Source organism: Panthera leo, chromosome C1 (genome assembly GCF_018350215.1).
Source record: "Panthera leo isolate Ple1 chromosome C1, P.leo_Ple1_pat1.1, whole genome shotgun sequence".
Classification (NCBI taxonomy): Eukaryota; Metazoa; Chordata; class Mammalia; order Carnivora; family Felidae; genus Panthera; species Panthera leo.
In genome coordinates, this window is record NC_056686.1 from 11,498,206 (window position 1) to 11,518,372 (window position 20,167).

Here is a 20,167-nt window from a genome sequence, read left to right on the forward strand (position 1 = left end):
ATTTTTGCATTTTATTTTCCCTTTTATTGGTAAAACATGGTTCCTATAAAATAAAGATACTTACCATTAAAAAAAAAAAGAATTGTCAAGTAACTAGTTGTTTGTTGTATTTATTCATTGTGGAAATTTTTAGATCTACTTCTTAGTTTTCTTAGTAATCTTAGTGAAAAATTCTGTGCACATGTAAGAAGTAATTTAGCCTACTTAGATGTTTAAGAACAGTGTAACTAGATTTCTTTTAAACTGTGGGTTATTTTTTTTTCCCAGTTCTACCATTTAGATGTTGAATTGTAATATTAGTGTTGAGGGCACCTCGGTGGCTCAGCCGTTGAGCATCCGACTTCATGATCCACAGTTTGTGACTTTGACCTCCACATCAGGCTCACTACTGTCAGCATGGAGCCTGCTTTAACCCTCTGTCCCCCACTCCTCTCTCTGCCCCTTCCTTGCTCACAGTCTGTCAAAAATAAATAAACATTAAAAAATCTAATATTGATGTTGAAAATGTAATATTGATGTTGAAAATGTAATATTGATGTGGCTTTATGAATTTAAAATTCACTTCCTTAAAACTTAGCTGATAATATCACTACTACTTTAAGACAATTTAGATTGGAATAGATTCTGACTAACTACTTTTGGCTTTCAAGAAAGCTTTGGTGAACGTTGTGATTCTTCACTTTTGTTTTTTGTTTTTTGTTTTTTTAGTGTCTATTTATTTATTTATTTATTTATTTTTGAGAGAGTGTGAGTGGGGGAGAGGCCGAGAGAGAGGAAGACAGAGAATCCGAAGCAGGCACCTTGCTGTCAGTGCAGAGCCCAACATGGGCCTCAAACCCACAAACTCTGAGATCATGACCTGAGCTGCAGTCAGATGCTTAACAGACTGAGCCCCCCAGGGCCCTGGTGATTCTTTAGTTTTAGCAAAATTATGAAAATAAGAATTTTCTAAAAATTAAAAACAACACAGCTTTGGGGCACCTGGGTGGCTCAGTTGGTTGAGCGTCCGACTTTGGCTCAGGTCATGATCTCACCATTCCCGAGTTCAGGCCCCATGTTGGGCCCCGCATCGGGCTCTGTGCTGACAGCTCGGAGCCTGGAGCCTGCTTCAGATTCTGTGTCTCCCTCTCTGTCTCTGTCTCGCCCCCTCTCGTGCTCTCTCTCTCTCTCAAAAAGAAAATTTAAAAAATGACACAGGCTTCTGGGCATTTGGGCCTTCTGTCAATTTAGTAGAACTGAAAAATATTCGGGGGTCTAAATTTGTGCCCCCATTTTGATTCATGATCTTAAAATCCATTGTACATTTAACAGACCACACTGGAAATGCACATTGCAGATTAGGTTAGCATATTGAAATGTGAACTCAAAAGTTGAATCATTTTATCATTTTGTAAGGTTTTGTAAAGATTTAAAAACCTTTCCCTTTTGTAGTTACCACTTCAAATTGGTCAGCAGATAATTCTGCCAGTTAAATTCTACATCTTGTTTCAAAATTAGTGTGGTAGCAGGGAATTCACCAAAATTGCGATGGCATTTATGACAAATCTAATTTCTATCATTATTTTGTACTTTAAAGTCATTGTTCCCATTGGTCACCTTGTTTTCCATTTTTATAACACAGACTTATCTAGAACTTGGTTTTTGTTGCCTCATGATTGTTTCAATGGCAGAAATTCTACTCTTACCCATATTTGTTTACCCACTGTTGCTAAGGAATTTTTGGTGTTTATAATATCAGTAGAATTGTAATTATTTTCCTTAATGGTTTTTTTTTGTGATTCATTGGAATTAAGTTGATAAGTCATAACATATTCTATACTGTAATCAAATGGTCGCCTAGTCAGTAATCTTGTATTACTTGGAGTACTTAATACATAAGACAAGCCTTTTTTCCCTTCTGTGCTAAAAATAGAAGATTACTTTTATTAACCCTTAATTTGAATGAACATCACTTGGTGCTAGTAGCCCTGCTTTTACTGAATGATCTAGGAAAAAAATTATTTTTATAGGGAAAACTGAAGCCTAGTCATGTATAGGAGGCCTGGCTGTGACAATCTGCGGTTCTGTCTTGAGACTTCTATCCCTAGTAGTTCGTATTTTGTAACTCAGATATGTCCTTTTGGATCTTACTGGCTTTGGTTTATTTCTGTTTCAAACTTACGGGTGCTCTGATAACCTAATCAAGCTTTCATTTTTGCCTTAGCACGTGAGAGCTAAGTAAAAATGCTGTGTATGTTCTTAGTTATAGTACTCTGTTTTCTTACAGCATTTCTTAATTTTTAAAAAAGCAAAGGCAAATTTGCCTTAGTTCCTTGGTTGGATTTACTTATCTGGCTGGTTTAGAGATTGTATTGGCTGTGAGAGCTGCAGTTTTAGCCCAAATGTCAAAAACTATCAGGTCTTCCCTCTAGTGTGTTCGAGGTGGATTAACCACCCCCCTCCCACCAGAGTTATTTGCTTAAAAGATAAGGCTTCCACAGTAGGGAGGGGGAGTGTGAAGCAAAATTTCAGAAACCTGTAAATAGCTTTTTTATTAATATATTTGAGATGTTACAACAAAACCATGGCAGTCTTTGCTCGTCTGGTGCTAAAAAGAGACTTTCCTATTATTCATACAGATCTCAGACATAATAAATTTGTTTCGGTATATCTCTCTCTTAATCTGAATGTGGTAATGTTTTCTCCTTGTCTTTCAACTGTCTCCCCCTTTGAGGATTGTATCAAACTGAAGAGTAATAAATTCAATTTCATTGACTCATTTCTCACATTTCTTACAGAGAAAAGAGCTTAAACCAACAGGACTCAAGTAATTTACGTAGTATTTCATTAGTCCCTCAAATATTTAAAAATTAAAATACCTAGGAAATTATTTTGGATGTTTTTGTTTTCTTCAAAATTAATATGTCCCTGAGATGGCGGTGGTGGCAGTAGCAGCAGCGGTAGTAGTAACGACAGTAGTAGCAGCAAGGCCACTTTGTTTGTTGATTGCTGTCAGAGTAGAAACTCCGTAAACCTGTGGGTTATTTTACTTCATAACCCTGCAGGATAGGTACTTCTATTATTTCCATTTTGCAGATGTGGAAACTAAGGCTTAGCAAGAGGTGAAGTTACTTGTCCAAGGATATGTGCTCTACATCTAAGTCAGGATTTGAATTGCAGTCTCTGAATCCAAAACCCATATATTCACCATGGTTTTAAAAAAGAAAAAAAAAAAAGGAATTTTTTTCTCTCTTCCTCCTCCCTTCCTCCCTTCCTTCCTTTTGGAGAGAGCACTAAGGGGGGAGAGGGGTAAAGGGAAAGAGGGCGAGAGAGAGAATCTCACGCAGGCTCCACATGGAGCCCAACACAGGGCTTCATCCCACAACCCTGGGATCATGACCTGAGCCCCTGTCCAAGAGTCAGACCCTCAACCACTAGGTGGACTGAGTCACCCAGGCATCCCAATTCACTGTTCTTTTATTACCACCTTTAAGTGAACTGCATTTACAGGCTTAACTTCATTTGGAAAACGTTGTTCACATTTTGCATAGAATACAACATTTGTCTTTTGGTGGACTGTGGTGGTAGAAGATTGTTACTTTTGCTTCCACAGTCTCAGGCCAGTGTTTGTTCTGCCTTCCCAGGGGGAGTGTGAAATAGAGTGTGGAGAGAGGGGAGGGTGTCCAGAAATCCCAGACCTAAAATGTAGATTGTTGCTTTTAATTATTGCCACTTGTTGATTTCTCAGAAATTTTATATGTATTCATTTTCTGTCTGTCTTTTTTTTTGCCCTTCTGCAGCACTGACTCCAGCAGTAGTTCAAGTGATGACTCTCCAGCCCGATCAGTTCAATCTGCAGCAGTCCCAGCACCCACTTCCCAGTTGCTTTCATCCCTGGAGAAAGAGGAGCCGCGTAAAAGTTTTGGAATCAAGGTTCAGAATCTCCCAGTACGCTCTACAGGTAAAGTTTTGGGTTACTGTACTTTCCTCTCGGCTGCTGTTGGGGAATATGAGGCTGGGCAACTTAAATTCTGTCTTGTAGTGACAGCAGGCTTTCTTTTTTGTGGTTCATTACTATTTAAATGCCACGTAAGGAAAAGCAAGGGATTATCATAACTGTATGTAGTTTCTAGGTTGTTACGTGTATGAAGCTTGCATGTTATTTGTATTTACTATATCACATATATATGTACATATATACATTATTGTGCCCATCGTATATACATATACAAAGATTGTGTGGTGTGTGTTATATGAAGAAAACACGTTTAGTTTTTAGTAAATATACTTACTGGATTAAGTATTTTGATATTAGGGGAAATTTGATGTGAATTATAGAAATGCTATTTTCAGTTAATTTTATTATATTGGCCTGGAGTCCTGTGTTATCTGAAATAATTTTGGATATAAAACTATGATAGGAAACCCATTTCAAAATATTAACATTTTAAATGAGGAAAATTATGAATACCATTTTAGTTATTTTATTTAAAAGTTTCAGGGGCGCCTGGGTGGCTCAGTCGGTTAAGCGGCCGACTTCGGCTCAGGTCACAATCTTGCAGTCCGTGAGTTCGAGCCCCGCGTCGGGCTCTGTGCTGACAGCTCAGAGCCTGGAGCCTGTTTCAGATTCTGTGTCTCCCTCTCTCTGACCCTCCCCCATTCATGCTTTGTCTCTCTCTGTCTCAAAAATAAATAAAACGTTAAAGAAATTAAAAAAAAATAAAAGTTTCATATGCTAACAAAACTTAGGTCAAAAATCAAGCCAGAGATTTTGTAGCTTGTTTTAATTGAATTGTAACTGAACTAGAAAAATAAGCACCTTGTTTTTTTGGGGGGGGATTTAGATACAAGCCTTAAAGATGGCCTTTTCCATGAATTTAAGAAATTTGGAAAGGTGACGTCAGTGCAGATCCATGGAACTTCAGAAGAGAGGTATGGTTTGGTATTCTTTCGGCAGCAAGAGGACCAAGAAAAAGCATTGACTGCGTCAAAAGGAAAACTTTTCTTTGGCATGCAGATTGAAGTAACAGCATGGATAGGGCCAGGTAAGAGACAAGGAGGCTAATTTTTAGTAAGATTTATATTTCACCTTATGAAAAAGTCACATCTCACCCTGAATTGGGACACTATTCCAACTTTATTTGTTGACATACTTCCAATGTCTTCTGTTTTAAAGACTGGTTATATTTGTTTTTCAAGTTAATAAAATTATGTTGTTTTGCTTAGGGAGGGTGAAAATTGTTCTGTTTCTTTAAGGGAGAAATGCTGACTTCTAAGAGGCTGAAAGGCACAATTTGGCCCTTTGTTGAGTCCTGTCTTCCCAAAAGGATTGAATTGAATGAGATAAGGAGATAGTTCTTTGGAGAATGACATCAGAGTTACCCTGAATTAAGAAACAGACGACTTGCTACATTGATCGGAGGGACTAGTTAGACTGCTTTTATTTCTGTTATGCCCAGCACAAATTAGATCTGTTGTCCTAGTTTCCATGACCTTGAAAGCTAGTGACAAAGAAAAGCAGGACTAAATCTGAAGAGTGTGACCCATTGAGAGTTTCAGGGGGACATTTTATTAGTTTGAATCTACCTGTAAGACCTGTTGTAAGGCAGGAAGTCTTCTCAGGCATGGCTCGGGTCAGTGTTTATCCTGTTTCAGAACCACCTATAGTGCAGACCTTTCACCTTGTCCCAGCCTAATGGTTCAGAATTCACATATTCAAGTTTGGGAACCTTCCAGTTTAAGGCAGCTTGTAAGTAAATTTGTGGAGAAATGTTTAAATTAGGCAGTCACATTATGTAGCTGAGACCAACTTTAAGACTAAGACTTTGAGGGGTGCTGGCTCAGTTGGTAGAATATGTGACTCTTGATCTCAGGGTTGTGCGTTCAGGTCCCATATTGGCTGTAGAGCTTTATTTTAAAACAAAACAAAAACACACACCTAAAACTTTGAATGGAATTTTAGGGCAAACGTAGCCTATTTTCTTATAATATTCATTGTTTTGACAGTTAAGAGGGAAAAAATAGAATTTCCCTGATAAGATTGTGTAAATGTTATTTGTATGTATTAAAACAGGCATGGGGGCACCTGGGTGGCTCAGTTGGTTAGGCGACTGACTTCAGCTCAGGGCATGATCTCACAGTTCGCGAGTTCGAGCCCCGTGTCTGGCTCTGTGCTGATAGCTCGGAGCCCAGAGCCTACTTCAGATTCTGTGTCTTCCCCTCTCTCTACCCCTCCCCCGCTCACGCTCTGTGTCTGTCTCTCAATAATAAATAAATGTTTAAAAAAGAATTTAAAAAAAAATAGGCACAGAGTTGCTAGAGGGAAGATTGTAAAATGTGCATAATTTTATGATAAACACAAGAATTCAAAGGGATTATAGGTAATGCCCTCATGTTTCCTCCTCTTCCAAGTTTGAGATGTACTCTCTTAAGTTATACTGAGCTAAGTACAACTCAGGAGTTCTTCTTTAACACATTCAGAACAGGTCACAATTGACCTAAGGAATAATATTTAGAATGTCATATAACGTATTGTAGGAAGTTGTTAGAGCCACATATAATTATTAAGTAGCGGGGATCTAATTCAGGGCCTTTAACAATAGATGGCCCTCACATCTCCCAAGTCGTGGGGCTGGCTTGTCATTTTCACTGTAAAAAATGCATTTTACCTAATTAGTTAGCACCTGGGCTTTAACCACACCTGCTAGTGAAGATTTTGAGAAGTTTGGTTGGTTGAGGCGTAGGAAAGCTTGAACGTACTTTTTCCAGGTGGGACAGCATGAAACACTTGTTGAATGGGATATTTGAAAGCAGTTGAATGTGAGTATGGAGACTTGGTTGGAATTGTTGTTGGATGGTTAAGTCATAAAATGTTTTGTATTGAAATGTATGGAGCTGATTGCTTCCTTAGGTCAGGGACCTCTTGTTAGAAAGATCCAAATCCAAGAAGCCCAACTCTGCATATAGACCCCAGGTGGCTTCTAAGATTGTGCTTAGTTCTGTGCAGATAGATCATTACAGTCCCTTAAACATGAAATTGCGAAGATAAAAAGAGTTTTTTTACATTGACATGCAGGCATTAAGACCTGAACTGGTCATGAAGGTTAAATAGATGACATGTGGAAAATACACTTTTTAAAAATCTTTGTTAAACTGAATTTCTGATTTTGAAATTTTTATTGAGCTGTTTATTTGGTGGAAATGAAGCCAGTACGTACGATTTTAATGGTTGCAAATTATGTTCTATCTTTCTGATTCTGCCTTTTGGAGTATAAACCTTAAGATGTGTCTGAATTATTTTTTCTTTTCTTTTTCATTTTTTCTCCCTTTTTAAATGAAATATTCCTAAATATGTGCCCTCTATTAGTTTCAAGAAGACCTAGTTGATCTTGAAATGAGATCTCCCCTGGGAGATATGATCAAAATACAGTATGGAGACAGGTACAGGAACCCTGGCAGTTTCTGGGTCCACTTGAGTCTCTGAAAGTACATATTCTTTGATGACACCAGTAAGATTAAGCTGAGCTGCCATTAGAGCAGTCAGACTGGAATCGGGAGTGAGGTGTGTTCTGTCTGAATTCACTCAGCAGCTCAGAAGTTGAGCAGCTCAGAAGTTGAATCTTTTCAGTATCAGTGTTGTTGGTGACATCAGTAATATTTAGTGCCTGTCTCTAAACAGTTTGTTTCAGTCAGTTAATTGTTAACTTTTTTGTGTGGCTTTGTTTTACATTAAAAAAAGAGAACATAATAGGCTGTGTATAAGTTATTATCAACAAAACATTGAATATTCTGCGCTGGACCGTGTTTAAAATGGAGCTTTAGAGAAAGGTTGTGCTTGAATTAGACACTAAACCAGGGCTTTAATCATAAGAAATAGAAACCTTAGTTAGGAGTGGTGTGTGGTCTCCCTGTGTGTGTCATTGGGGCCCATGTGGCAGCAGTTTCAGAAGTACTGCTTCAGTCAGTTTGCATACAATTACTATTCTTGTATCTAAAAATCGCTACATTTAGATGGTTGGGCTCTGTTAATTAACAGAGATGCAAAATGCTAAATATTTTATAAAATGCTGAAAAGCAAATTGAGTAATGAAGCTGGCCTTCATTTGAGTTTTCAGTTGAGTTTTACGTGTGTTTCAGATTGTAGTTTTATACTTCCCATCGAGAGCCTGCTGCAGAATTTTTGGAACCTAAGATTAGGCTTAAGTAATTGCTGTTTTTGCTGGGGTTTAAAATCTATTTCTGTGTTAGTGATTATTTTTAAAACAAATGAACTTAGCGGACTGAAATTCAGTCCACTTTTCTATTTTGAAGATCAAAGAAAGAAAGTGTTACTTACCCCTAAGTTTTTTTGACAAGTTTCTTTAGCCTTTGGAGTTAAGCAAAAGGCAGCTATTTCTGAAGCTGTATATACCTTTTTCAGATTGTATGAGTATTCACACCCAATATTTCAGAGATTCTTAAGTGTAGATTTTCCTGTGATATCTAAATATACATTAAAACATTCTTCGGTTTTGGGGTGCCTGGCTGGTGACTTTTGATCTTGGTGTTGTGAGTTTGAACCCTACATTGGGTATAGAGATTACTTAAAAAAGAAAAAGAAAAAAACAAACAAACAACCCTCTTCTCTTTTTACTCTGCCCCCAAAACACTTAACAGAAACGGAAAGTGAAAATGAATTTCGTCCTTTGGATGAAAGGATAGATGAATTTCACCCCAAAGCAACAAGAACCCTCTTTATTGGCAACCTTGAAAAAACCACTACTTATCATGACCTTCGCAACATCTTCCAGCGGTTCGGAGAAATTGTGGTATGTTGTTTTTTTACAGTAAAAAGTTTTAGATCTTTGTCGTAAAACATAAAGCATAGTACAAGATTATATTTGGAAAGATGATATTTAGATGGTGTAACAAATACTTTTCTCATTTGCCCTGTGTTTTTAACTCCTGCTAAAAGATGGTCTGGCAAAACTCCTTGGGGGACTGTTTTATGTGTGTATATAAAACTATATAATATGTATTTGTTTTATTTATATATATGTATTTTTCTATCCATTTTTCTTATTTTCTTTGTCCATCGAGTACTGTTTAAAGCCATTTCTAGTCCTGTGGGTGGGAAGGAAAATAAAAGAAGTCTGTAAGAAAGAAGCAGCAACTTAGTATAGGAGTATTGTGTTATCACAATTCATGTCAGAAATACCTTGGGGATTACTGGAATGTGGATGTCATGCTGGAAGCTCAGTTCTGTTTTGAAATTTTAATTAGAATCACTTTTTATATTTTGCAAGTCATTATTAAATTTAGGAATTCGAAGGGTTTTTCTGTTCCTCGTGACTCAAAACTTGAGTCACTTTATAGTGAAAATAGTTTGGTTACAGCTTTATACCCTTGGGATATATATACTATTTTGTTTTGTGTTTGAAAAAAATAGGGAAATTACTTCTGTCTTTCCTAGACTTTGTATTAGTAACAGCAAGAAAATTGTTGTGTATATTTGGATTTTGGAGAGTAAAAAAACGTTCTGGGTTAAGAACAGTTACTGTTAATCTTTCAGGTGTGTGTGTGTATGTGTCCGTCCATCTATCCATCCTTATTTATACACTAATGTTGGAAGTAAAAATTCTTACTTTTTTTAAATGATACAATCTAGTGAATAAAATATTTGTGCTTGTAGTTGACCTAAACCTCAAAGGGACTAGGAGCAAGAGATAGAAATGGTTGGTACAAAGTAAGAAAAAACAAGCTATATATTTAGAGAAACAGCAAAACATTCATTTTCCTTTCTTGAATTTCAATTATTTTAAGTTCTTTTATCACACACCCTAATTCCAGCCGTACTGCCTACTTAGATGAGTTCACTTAACCTACCTGGGCTCCAGCCTTTTCGTGACAGAAAAGTTTTATTTATTTTGCTGCTTAGCATTTATGAGTCTATGAGTTGATAAAACTTTCAGATATACTTTTATTTGAATGTGGCTGCTACTTTGAATTTTGGAGGAGCGTAAGAAATTGTATTTGTGTACATAGATACATTTTCATCAGCAGGGTTGCTACACATGGAGTGATTATAGTGTTTAAGATCCATGCTTAATAAGTGGCCATGTCCTATTCTGTTTGAAAACCATTATTCCATGTTTGCAATTGCTCACGAGGGTAACTATTTTAATGACACACAAACTTAGGGGAAATGGTCTGCTGCTTATTGATAGATTATGCTGTAGCTAGAAGAACCCTTGTAGTGAGCCTACCCACCAATATTCTTTGGAGACCATTTCTCTTACATGGAGTTATTCTGGATTGTTGCGTACTACATTTTGGTGAAACTCAGCTCCTATTTACCATTACTTAGAACTGTTTTGAGTATAGGGGTGCCTGGGTGGCTTATGCCATTGAGCGTCCGACACTGAATCTCAGCTCAGGTCTTGATCTCAGGGTTGTGAGCTCAAGCCCTGCATTTGGCTTCTCGCTGGGGGTGAAGCCTATTTAAAAGAAAAAAAGAAGAACTATTTTAAGTATAAACTACTGCTTTTTTTAAGGATTCCTCAAACTGCTCTTCAAATGCATTATTCATTTTGCTCTGTTTCAGCTTTTGATTATTGGCTTATGACCCTTAAAAAGGCGTAAATATTGTGATTTACAGAATACTTTAGATAATCACCATATGGGTCATTATTGTTCAAGTGTAAGTTTTGCAATCCACGTATCTGGTTTCTCTGGACCATTTTCATGTGTAAGCCAGCTTTTTTACACCACCTTGTCTAAGTAGTGAAGTAGGCAGAACCAGAGTGTCATGCGTGAGTACAGGTTTCAGTCTTTCTAAAGAATTAGAGTTAAGGGCGCCTGGCTGGCTCAGTTGAAAGAACACATGACTTTTGACCTCAGGGTCCTGAGTTTGAGACCCACGTTGGGTGTGGAGATTACTTAATAAATAAACTTAAAAAAAAAAAAATAAAGAGATGGGGCTTTGCCTTTTATAGACTGTTTCTTTAATCAAGGGATGGTGTTCTGATACATCTTCACAAGGTAGTTCAGGTATTTATATATTTATTCATTCTGGATATGAGAGATCATTACTATATATATCAGTCACCAGGCTTGGTTCAGTTAGATACACTGATACATTAAATGAGTCTTCTAATTTAGGATTGCATATTTTAAATCACTTTTTTGAAAACCTGATTTCTTTCTCATTCTTATTCTTCTCAGATATTCTATTTTAAATGGCCAGCCAGCCACTAATAAAGGTTTTTAGATTATTGCAGAAGCGAATTACAGTTTACCCTCGAACAGCATGGGTTTTAACTGCATGGATCTGCTTGAATGTGGACTCTTCTTCTTATGATTTTCTTAATAACATTCTCTTTCTTCCAGCTTACTTAAGGATATAGTATAATAATTTTTACAGAATATGTGTTAATTAACCATGTTATCAGCAAGGCTTCTGGTCAGCAGTAGGGTATGAGTGGTTAAGTTTGGTGGGAGTCAAAAGTTATATGTGGATTTTCAACTGCCTTGGAGGTGGGTGCCCTAACTAACTCCCTTGCCCCCAGCCCCCTGTTGTTCAAGGGTCAACTGTATTTCTTAGGTTTTTATTAAATAGGCTGCCTTTATTAATCTCTGTACTGTTCCAATTTTAGTATATGTGCTGCTGAATCAAGCACAGCCTTTTTCTTCATAAATTTGTCTTAACACAGGTATTGTGAATTTTAAATTTTGAGTTTGCACTTTCTCTTCTGCAAAGAATTTCACAGAGGAAGGATTTCATGGTTGTGACTACAAATGCTGTGTTGTGTAGTCTTTCAGGCTATTTACAGTTGTATTACAATGTATGGTTTTAACTAAGAAAGTGATTTGGGGGAATATGACTGTTTTGAGAAATATGCACCTTGTTTGGGCTTAGTTTATTCTGATTTATTTTCCTGTTGGCCTGCCACTAATTGGTACTAATTGGCTTTTTCAGGATATTGATATTAAGAAAGTAAATGGAGTTCCTCAGTACGCGTTCTTGCAGTACTGTGATATTGCCAGCGTTTGTAAGGCTATTAAGAAGATGGATGGAGAGTACCTTGGAAATAATCGCCTCAAGGTAAAGGACTTTGCATAAGTTATTACACCATTATGATTTGGAGTGTTTGTGTGTCTGTCTGTCTCATTATTTCAAATTGCAGTACAGTTAGATAACAGTAAAGGTGATATAATTCTGTGCACCCTCATCCTCTTGTACTGTAAGCTGAATTAATACTTAGCCTGGCAGGATCACGCTTGTGTACATTTCTTTTGATTTTAACCAGATGTTTCTCCCTTGGGATGATGGTTGATAAGATTCCTACAGAAGACAGATTTTTTCAGAATTCTGTAGTTGAATAATTGGTGACTTTACTAATAGAAATTTCACCTCTCCTATTCAGCTGGGTTTTGGAAAGAGCATGCCTACAAACTGCGTGTGGTTAGACGGGCTTTCTTCAAATGTGTCGGATCAGTATTTAACACGCCATTTCTGCCGATATGGGCCTGTGGTAAAGGTAGGTGGGAGGTTTTGGTGTTGGTGTCAGGTTACTTCTGACTCCCTATTCTTGGAATTCTGTCCTGTCAGCCCCAGTTCTTAATGTTGACGTTTTCTTTTCTTTAAAAATTACTAGTAATTTGTTGTAGAAGGGCTTTTGCATCTATTAGCTTATGATGTGAGGAAGTATTTTGAAAAACTGTTTTGAACTAGCCATGATGATTAATTTTGAAACTAATTTGCATGATACTGTTAAATAGAAGGTGTTTTAGAGGTTTTTATTATTTTATCTCACATGAAAATTAGTCTAATTATCTAATTATTTACAATCACACAAATATGTCATTAGACTTTATTTTTTAAAAAAGAAGATGACTTTAAAGGGATGATCATACAGTGTTCATCTAGTCAAAGTTTGTAAGGTAACATACCTACAAGCAACAGGAAAAGGGTCTGTGGGCCCCATTCCATTATGTGAAAGTAGAGCTTTGAACTCCCTTCTTGAGAGCAGAGTTACACTGTGGTGGGTGTGGTGTATAATTTCAGCATTTCTTTAAATGTAGCTTTTGTTGTTTGGACAAATACACATCATAAAGACTGCTAGTATAAATGTAAAAATCCAGTAGCTTAAAGTTAATAATGCTTGTTATTAACCAAAATTCACTGAAATTTATTGTTGATTCAGTGTTCTACATTTTTTTCTCTTTCAGGGGTGTTGATTTTTTTTTTTTTTTTTTTTTTTTGAGCCCAAACTACAAGAATGCCTACTTAAGTACACAGTACAGAACTTAGTCAACATGGAAAATAAAGATGCAGAAAGACAAAATAAAGGCATAATGTACCTCAAGGCACAGCATCCGCAATTGTAAACAGTCCCTACACATTTTATTATCTTCACTGGGAAAAGCCCTGACATTTTTTCTAGAATTAGAGAAATTTTTTTTTTTTTTTTTTTTTTTGGCAGTGTCCTTGTGACCTAAGATTTTCTTGGAACTGACAATGAGTCTAGTGGATGAGGCTCTTATTTGGTTTTTGTTTTGTTTTTTACAGGTGGTGTTTGACCGCTTAAAAGGCATGGCCCTGGTCCTCTACAATGAAATTGAATATGCGCAAGCAGCTGTAAAAGAGACCAAGGGGAGGAAAATCGGTGGGAATAAAATTAAGGTGTGCAGAATGACTAAACAGAAGTAAAACAAAATCGCATTGAGACCCCACCCTCTTAATAACTGGCATTTTGTGGGCGGCCAGCAAGGGACGTGGTTTACAGCGAGTGTGCTGTATGTCCCGTTCTTAAGGGGAACGTTACTATTTTGACATTTGGCTGCTTGAGGGCACAGGGTCATTAGCCACAGAACCTTCCCCAAAAATTGTGTCATTCAAGGAAATGTGCCTCTCCACATCCCACGTACCCAATGCTTACATGTAGACTCTTGGAGCAGGCTGGCCCGCATTCACCTGTGGGTGTATGCATCCCAGGAACTTGAAGTGTCAGTCATTCCAGTTTCCAGAATGATCCTCTCTTCCTCTTTCCTCCTCTTCTAGAGAGTGGGTAACCACTGAACATACAATCTTTTGTCTGGTGTTTTTGTTTAAAAAACTTTGGTTCAGGAGAACTTGAAGAAATGTATGCACTTAATACCTATGGTGGTAAGATTGAAATAAGATATTAATAGATAGCAGGTATCATAGTCTTTTAATAATGACTCTGAGGCCCAGCTGTGAGTGAAGTTTAAATGTTTTATATTTTCTGACTGATTCCAGCAAATATACATATAGATTGCTGGATTTCATTGATCTGATTACTTGGCAACCTAGAATCCTGATAGGTATCGTTTCAGTTTTCCATTTTGCCTTTTCCACTCCTTCAGTATTGGACTCTGGAACTTAAAAAAAAATTTTTTTTTCAATTTAATTTTTGAGAGAGGAAGAGAGAGAATGTGTGAGTGAGGAAGGGGTAAAGAGGGAGAGAGAGAGGGAGAGAAAGAGAGAATCCCAAGCAGGCACTGTCAGCATCAGAGCCCAGTGTGGGGCTCGAACCCACAAACAGTGAGATCATGACCTGAACTGAAATCAGGAGTCTGATGCTTAACCATCTGAGCCACCTAGGTGCCCCTGGGTTCTAGAACTTTTAATTATACTTCTTTATTGGGGCACCTGGCTGGATCAGGTGGTAGAACATAGGACTCTTAATTTCAGGGTCATGAGTTCAAGCCTTACAGTGGGCATAGAGTTTACATTAAAAAATAATAAAGTATACCTCGTTGTCAAGATTTGTATTGAATTTGAAAGAGATTTTGAGTTAACAAAATACATTTCCAGTTAGGACTGTTTAACTTAGTTGAGATAGATTGCTCTTACTTGAAGTTTATCTAGAGGGTTGTGTTGGGAAGGATTTTCAAATCTGATAACACTTTCCACTTTAAAAATCTGAAACTTGAATCAAACACCTGCTATTCTTTGTTTTTAAGGTGGATTTTGCAAATCGGGAAAGCCAGCTGGCATTTTATCACTGTATGGAAAAGTCTGGTCAAGATATCAGAGACTTTTATGAAATGTTAGCAGAAAGAAGGTATGTATTTTTTTTCCCCCAAGCAATAAGGTATGTATTTTAAACCTATCAGCATAACTTGAATTTTAAAATTTCAAATACATAAAATTTATATAGAATTAAATTTTATTTTTCACTCCTTATTTCTAAATTCATCCCCCAAAAACTCCTTTCCTTTTTTATTCACCTATACAGAAACACAGGTTTATTTTTATGAATTCAGTTTTCATGTGGCTCAGGGGATTTAGGTAACCTAAATACATTTCTCACTGAAAGCCCTATAATTTGAAAGAGTTACTATTTTGCTAAATTATAACTTTATGTACAAATATCCTGTCTTACAGTTTTAAATTAAATATGATAACATGTTAAAGGGCGTTACAAACTATTAAGTGCCCTGTATATTTATTTAGTAATGACAGCATCCAGATTATCACCATGCATGTGCCCATACAATTAAAAAAATTTTTTTAAAGATTACCAAGAACTTTGTTTTGAATTCAAATCTTTTAAATAATAATTTGTGAATCAGCCAAAGCATATATAAATTGGTAACTTTAGCAACATAAAAAGTAAACCTTATTTCCTGTTGTTGATTTTTTTCAGTCATGGTACTGTAGTACAGTATTTGATATTTTTTCTGCTATTTGTAGGAAACATTGCAGTTCAGAATCATTTTAAGTTCTCACAGTTTGAACCAGGCTATCTCTGTTAGCGTACAACTGCCCCCAAGCTGATGATTGATTCTTTTTTAGACTGGATATGTTAAAAACATCCTAACATAGTGTCACCAAGTGCTTCAATAGCTGATCATATTTGAAAATGGAAACTATCAGGGTGTGTTGCGGGAGGGGTGGGGGCGGTGCTCAGTCAGTTGAGTGAGTGTCTGACTCTTGATTTTGGCTCAGGTCATAATTGAGGTCGTGGGATCAAGCCCCATGTTGGGCACTGTGCTGATCAGTGGAGCCTGCTTGGGATCTTCTCTTTCCCCCTTTGCCCCTTCCTTGCGCATGTGTGCTCTCTCAAAAAACTAAAAAGAAAATGGAAACTATTATCCACGTGGTCAGGCTGTTTGTCCAAACATGTCTCTGTGATTAAGTGTCCTGGAATGTTACCACTGGATCTCCACCCCTGTACATACGCATTAAACAAAAGGCTGCGTGTGAAAAATGCCTTTAGACACTCTAGTTCAAGTATAAAAGGGGTTCTACAAGTATGAGTCAGATCCTGATTGTGCTGCCAGAAACCTGTTGAATACATTGATTCCCTTTTTACTGCATGTTTTTGCCACTTTGTTTTTAAGTTACAGAAGAAGGTATATAGTTTTTGAGTCCTTTACTTGTGGAATATTGAACAACGTTCATTGAATGCCGGGAAAGTTTTTTATTTTTATTTTTTGTAAAGATTTTATTTTTAAGTAATCTCTATACCCAAAATGTGAGCTCAGACTTACAACCTCCAGATCAAGTGTCGCATGCTCTACCAACCAAGCCAGCCAGGCAGCCGTGAGGAGGTTTTGTTTTGCTTTAATGAAAAATGTACCCCGCAGCCAAATTCCCAAAAGCCTGAACTTATATAAAGATTTGATGGTTTTTCACTAGTAGACTGGAGTCCACAGCCCTCTAGCCAGAATGTCGGTTTCGATGTAAGGTTTTTCTGTGTCGTGTGTGTGTGTGTGTGTGTGTGTGTGTGTGTGTGAGAGAGAGAGAGAGAGAGAGAGAACGCACACGTGCGTGAGAGCATACATGTGCATATGCATGAGAATATATGTGTCTGTGGAGAGAGAAAAAAGGTCTCCACCCTGGCTCCCCAAGTAGCAGTTCAAAGTCATTTTTAACATTTTTAGTACTTACAGGAATTCTTACCCATATGCCAATACGAAGTGTGTTGGTGGTCTGGTGGCACCTAAGACAAAACATCCATTAAAATCCTCTATGCATACGTTAAATATTTTTCAAAGAATAGTGTCTTGTGAGGGTTGGATAATGCTGTGTGGGTGTTAATTTTTGTATATTACCACTCTTAAATTCACTCATTTTACTGACATTCTGGCTCTGGCTTTGTTCTTTGGTTTTTACCCGTGGTTATTTATCCCTTTTGAATGGAGTTTATCTCCTAAAGTAGGAAGCAGAAGGGTGTGACCCAGTTTTGCCCCATTTTTTTTAGATGGCAGTGCTTATGGAGTGCACTCTTTGCAGTAGAACTTGAGGATATCTGCCCTTCATATAGAGTGGAAGGAAGTCATCCCACTGAATGCGTAATGAATGAATGAAAAAATGGTTTACCTCTAATGGTAGTTTCCCTCAGGAATGCAAACAGTGACCGATTTGCATAGGGTTCTGCAGTTTAAAAGTAGCATTTCATTTACTCCTTCTTATCTTGTGTTACTTTTAGTGGAACTGAAGATCAGATCGCCTTGCTGATAAGGTCACAGGCTAAGACATTAGTCTGGAGATAAACCCAGTGCTCCTTCCTGCTGGTGCATGGAGCTTTATACTTTACCAAAATGATTCTCAAGATAAATTTACAAGAGCCTATTATGCTTTAGATGAATTTCCCACCTACTTAGGGGCATTGGGATATTGTGCAGTCATGTGAACAGAGTTCTCAAAACCTGGCTTTTCCAGGTTCCTGAACACCCTTTTGTCCAAGGTTCAGTGTTGAGTTGTACTGTCTCTTACTTGAGTTCTTTGAGGACAGGAACACTCATTTCTTTTGGTTCATAAGGCCCAGCAAAATATGTGCAAAATCAGTATTTATTAAACTGAACAGTGCTCCAGCACTAACATTTACACATATAGCTTCAACTTCTGTAAATATTTTCATATTTTTGGGTATAGTTGTAGTCTGATTAAAACATCTCTCAAGCCTACTGTTAATGTGGGCAGTGAACTAGTGGCCATTCTAGGTGTCTTAATCATTTTATATTAGCATGAACGTGGGGTGCCTGGGTGGCGCAGGTGGTTAAGCGTCTGACTCTTGATTTCAGCTTAGGTCATGATCTCATGATTCATGAGATCGAGCCTTGTGTTGGGCTCTGTGCGCTGACAGCGTGGAACGGCTTGGGATTCTCTCTCTGCCCCTCCCCCACTCGTGTGCGTGTGCCTGCTCGCTCGCTCTCTCTCTCTCTCTCTCTCTCTCTCTCTCTCATATAAACATTTCTTTTAAAAAGAAAGCATACAGTATGTTTATGAAAATGGCGTTTCCTTGGAATTTATGGTGGCAATGAATTAGCCAAGTTCCATGCCTAGTAACATTTGCAAGATGGCTGGCCATTATTTAGGCAAAGACTGATTCCTGTGGAACTCTAAGAAAGACCATCTCGAAACCAATTAAATAACATAGGGGTGCCTAGGTGCTTCAGTTGGTTGAGTCCGACTTTGGCTCGGGTCACCATCTCGCGGTTTGTGAGTTCAAGCCCCATGTTGGACTCTGTGCTGACAGCTTGAAGCCTGGATCCTGCTTCGGATTCTGTGTCTCCCATCTCTCTCTGCCCCTCCCCCACTCACGCTCTGGTCTCTCTCTCAAAAATAAATAAACATTAAAAAAAAATAACCTAAATAATGTAAAAAAAAAAATACTCTTTTTGGACTGAGAAATGCCATACAAATATATATAATAATGTGTGATGCTTCTAGTGTTTGGATATTAAGTCTTTAGATACTTCATTTGCTGTGGAGAGTGTATTGGAACAACAACCAGTAGTAGCTTTGACATATTTTCCTCTCCTCTCCTCCCTTCCCTTTTTTTTTTTTTTTTTTTTTTTTTTTGAGAAAGCATGTACACACGTATGTGTGAACAGGGGAGAGGCAGAAAGAGAGAATTCCAAGCAGCCCCCATACTGTTAGCATAGCGCCCAACACGGGGCTTGAACTCACAAACTGCGAGATCGTGACCTGAAAGAGACGCTTAACCAACTGAGCCACCCAGGAACCCCACTGACATATTTTTCTAAGGTTCATTCTTTCAATAGATATTTCAGTCCTTCCTATGAGTCAAGCACTGTTACAAGAGCTAGAAAAAATTGTAGCCAAGGAGACAAAAAAAGCTCATGCCATTAGGGGCTTAAGTTCTAGATTTTTGTTTCAGTGAGCCACTAATGGCAGTACTTTGTAGAATGCATGACCTGCTTGAGAGAACAAAAATGGAGAGGGAACAAGAGTGAAAGAATTAGTCTCTGTTATGGGTGAATTTCATTTTATCTATCATACATGTTCTTGTGTGTAAATTTAATCTTAAATGCCCCCTATAGGTCACTGTAAGAGAAAACCATGGTGAATTCCTTTACAATTGAGGAATCCTTTCACAAGCTTATAATCAGTTCATGGGTTGGGGAAAAGTAACAATATGACGGAAGGTCTTCACATTATGTTAGGAAAGTTCTTACAAATGTTATCTTATTTAATCTTAAGAACCTTCTGAGGAAAGGTTACCATCATTTTACAAGTGAGGAGACAGCCTAGGGAGACTGGCCCCCAGCATGCTTTTTTAAATTGTGAATTGAGATAGATGTGTTATCAGTATCCTATGGGTCACATAGGTGGGAGGATTTCAATTAAAATATTTTTAAATATTTAATCAATATTTTAATTAAACTGTTTTTACCAGTAGTACGTTTTTTTCCCAGATTGTGGTAAGAATATTTTTGGCAGAAAAGTAATTATGAAAGACTCAGAAGTGTGGGGATGTGATACTGTGTAATATACTAGTGATCATTATGTCATACCACCTCCTACCAAAAAAAAGGGGGGGGGGACTGAAGTGTCATCCAGTAGAAACATGTAGACTAAACTGTGGTTTTCAATTTTTTTTTTAAGCTTATTTATTTCATTTGAGAGAGAGCATGCACACATGTGAGGGGCAGAGAGGGAGAGAGAGAGAGAATCCCAAATAGGCTGTACACTGTCAGCGTGGACCCCATGTGGGGCTTGATCCCACAAACCATGAGATCATGACCTGAACTAAAATCAAGTTGCATTTTTAATCGACTGAACCAGTTTTAAATTTTCTGGTAGACCTAAAAATGTGGGAAAAAAAGGTGACATTAATTTCATTTAACTCCTAGCTTTCAAATATTACCATTTCAACATGTAGTCAATCTAAACTATTTGAAGGGTTTCTTTTTTAAAAGATAAATGTAC

General features: G+C 37.5%; 1 protein-coding gene across 3 annotated transcripts in view; it reads left to right on the top strand.

The window, feature by feature from the left end:
* SPEN (spen family transcriptional repressor) overlaps positions 1-20,167 on the top strand; it is a 91,000-nt gene that overhangs the window by 59,046 nt on the left and 11,787 nt on the right. For all 3 annotated transcript variants that reach the window (XM_042952070.1, XM_042952073.1, XM_042952071.1), the window contains 7 exons: positions 3,780-3,940; positions 4,824-5,024; positions 8,635-8,786; positions 11,936-12,061; positions 12,384-12,497; positions 13,529-13,642; positions 14,947-15,047. In XM_042952070.1, coding sequence (XP_042808004.1) covers positions 3,780-3,940; positions 4,824-5,024; positions 8,635-8,786; positions 11,936-12,061; positions 12,384-12,497; positions 13,529-13,642; positions 14,947-15,047 — 969 coding nt within the window. The remainder of the gene's footprint in view (positions 1-3,779; positions 3,941-4,823; positions 5,025-8,634; positions 8,787-11,935; positions 12,062-12,383; positions 12,498-13,528; positions 13,643-14,946; positions 15,048-20,167) is intronic.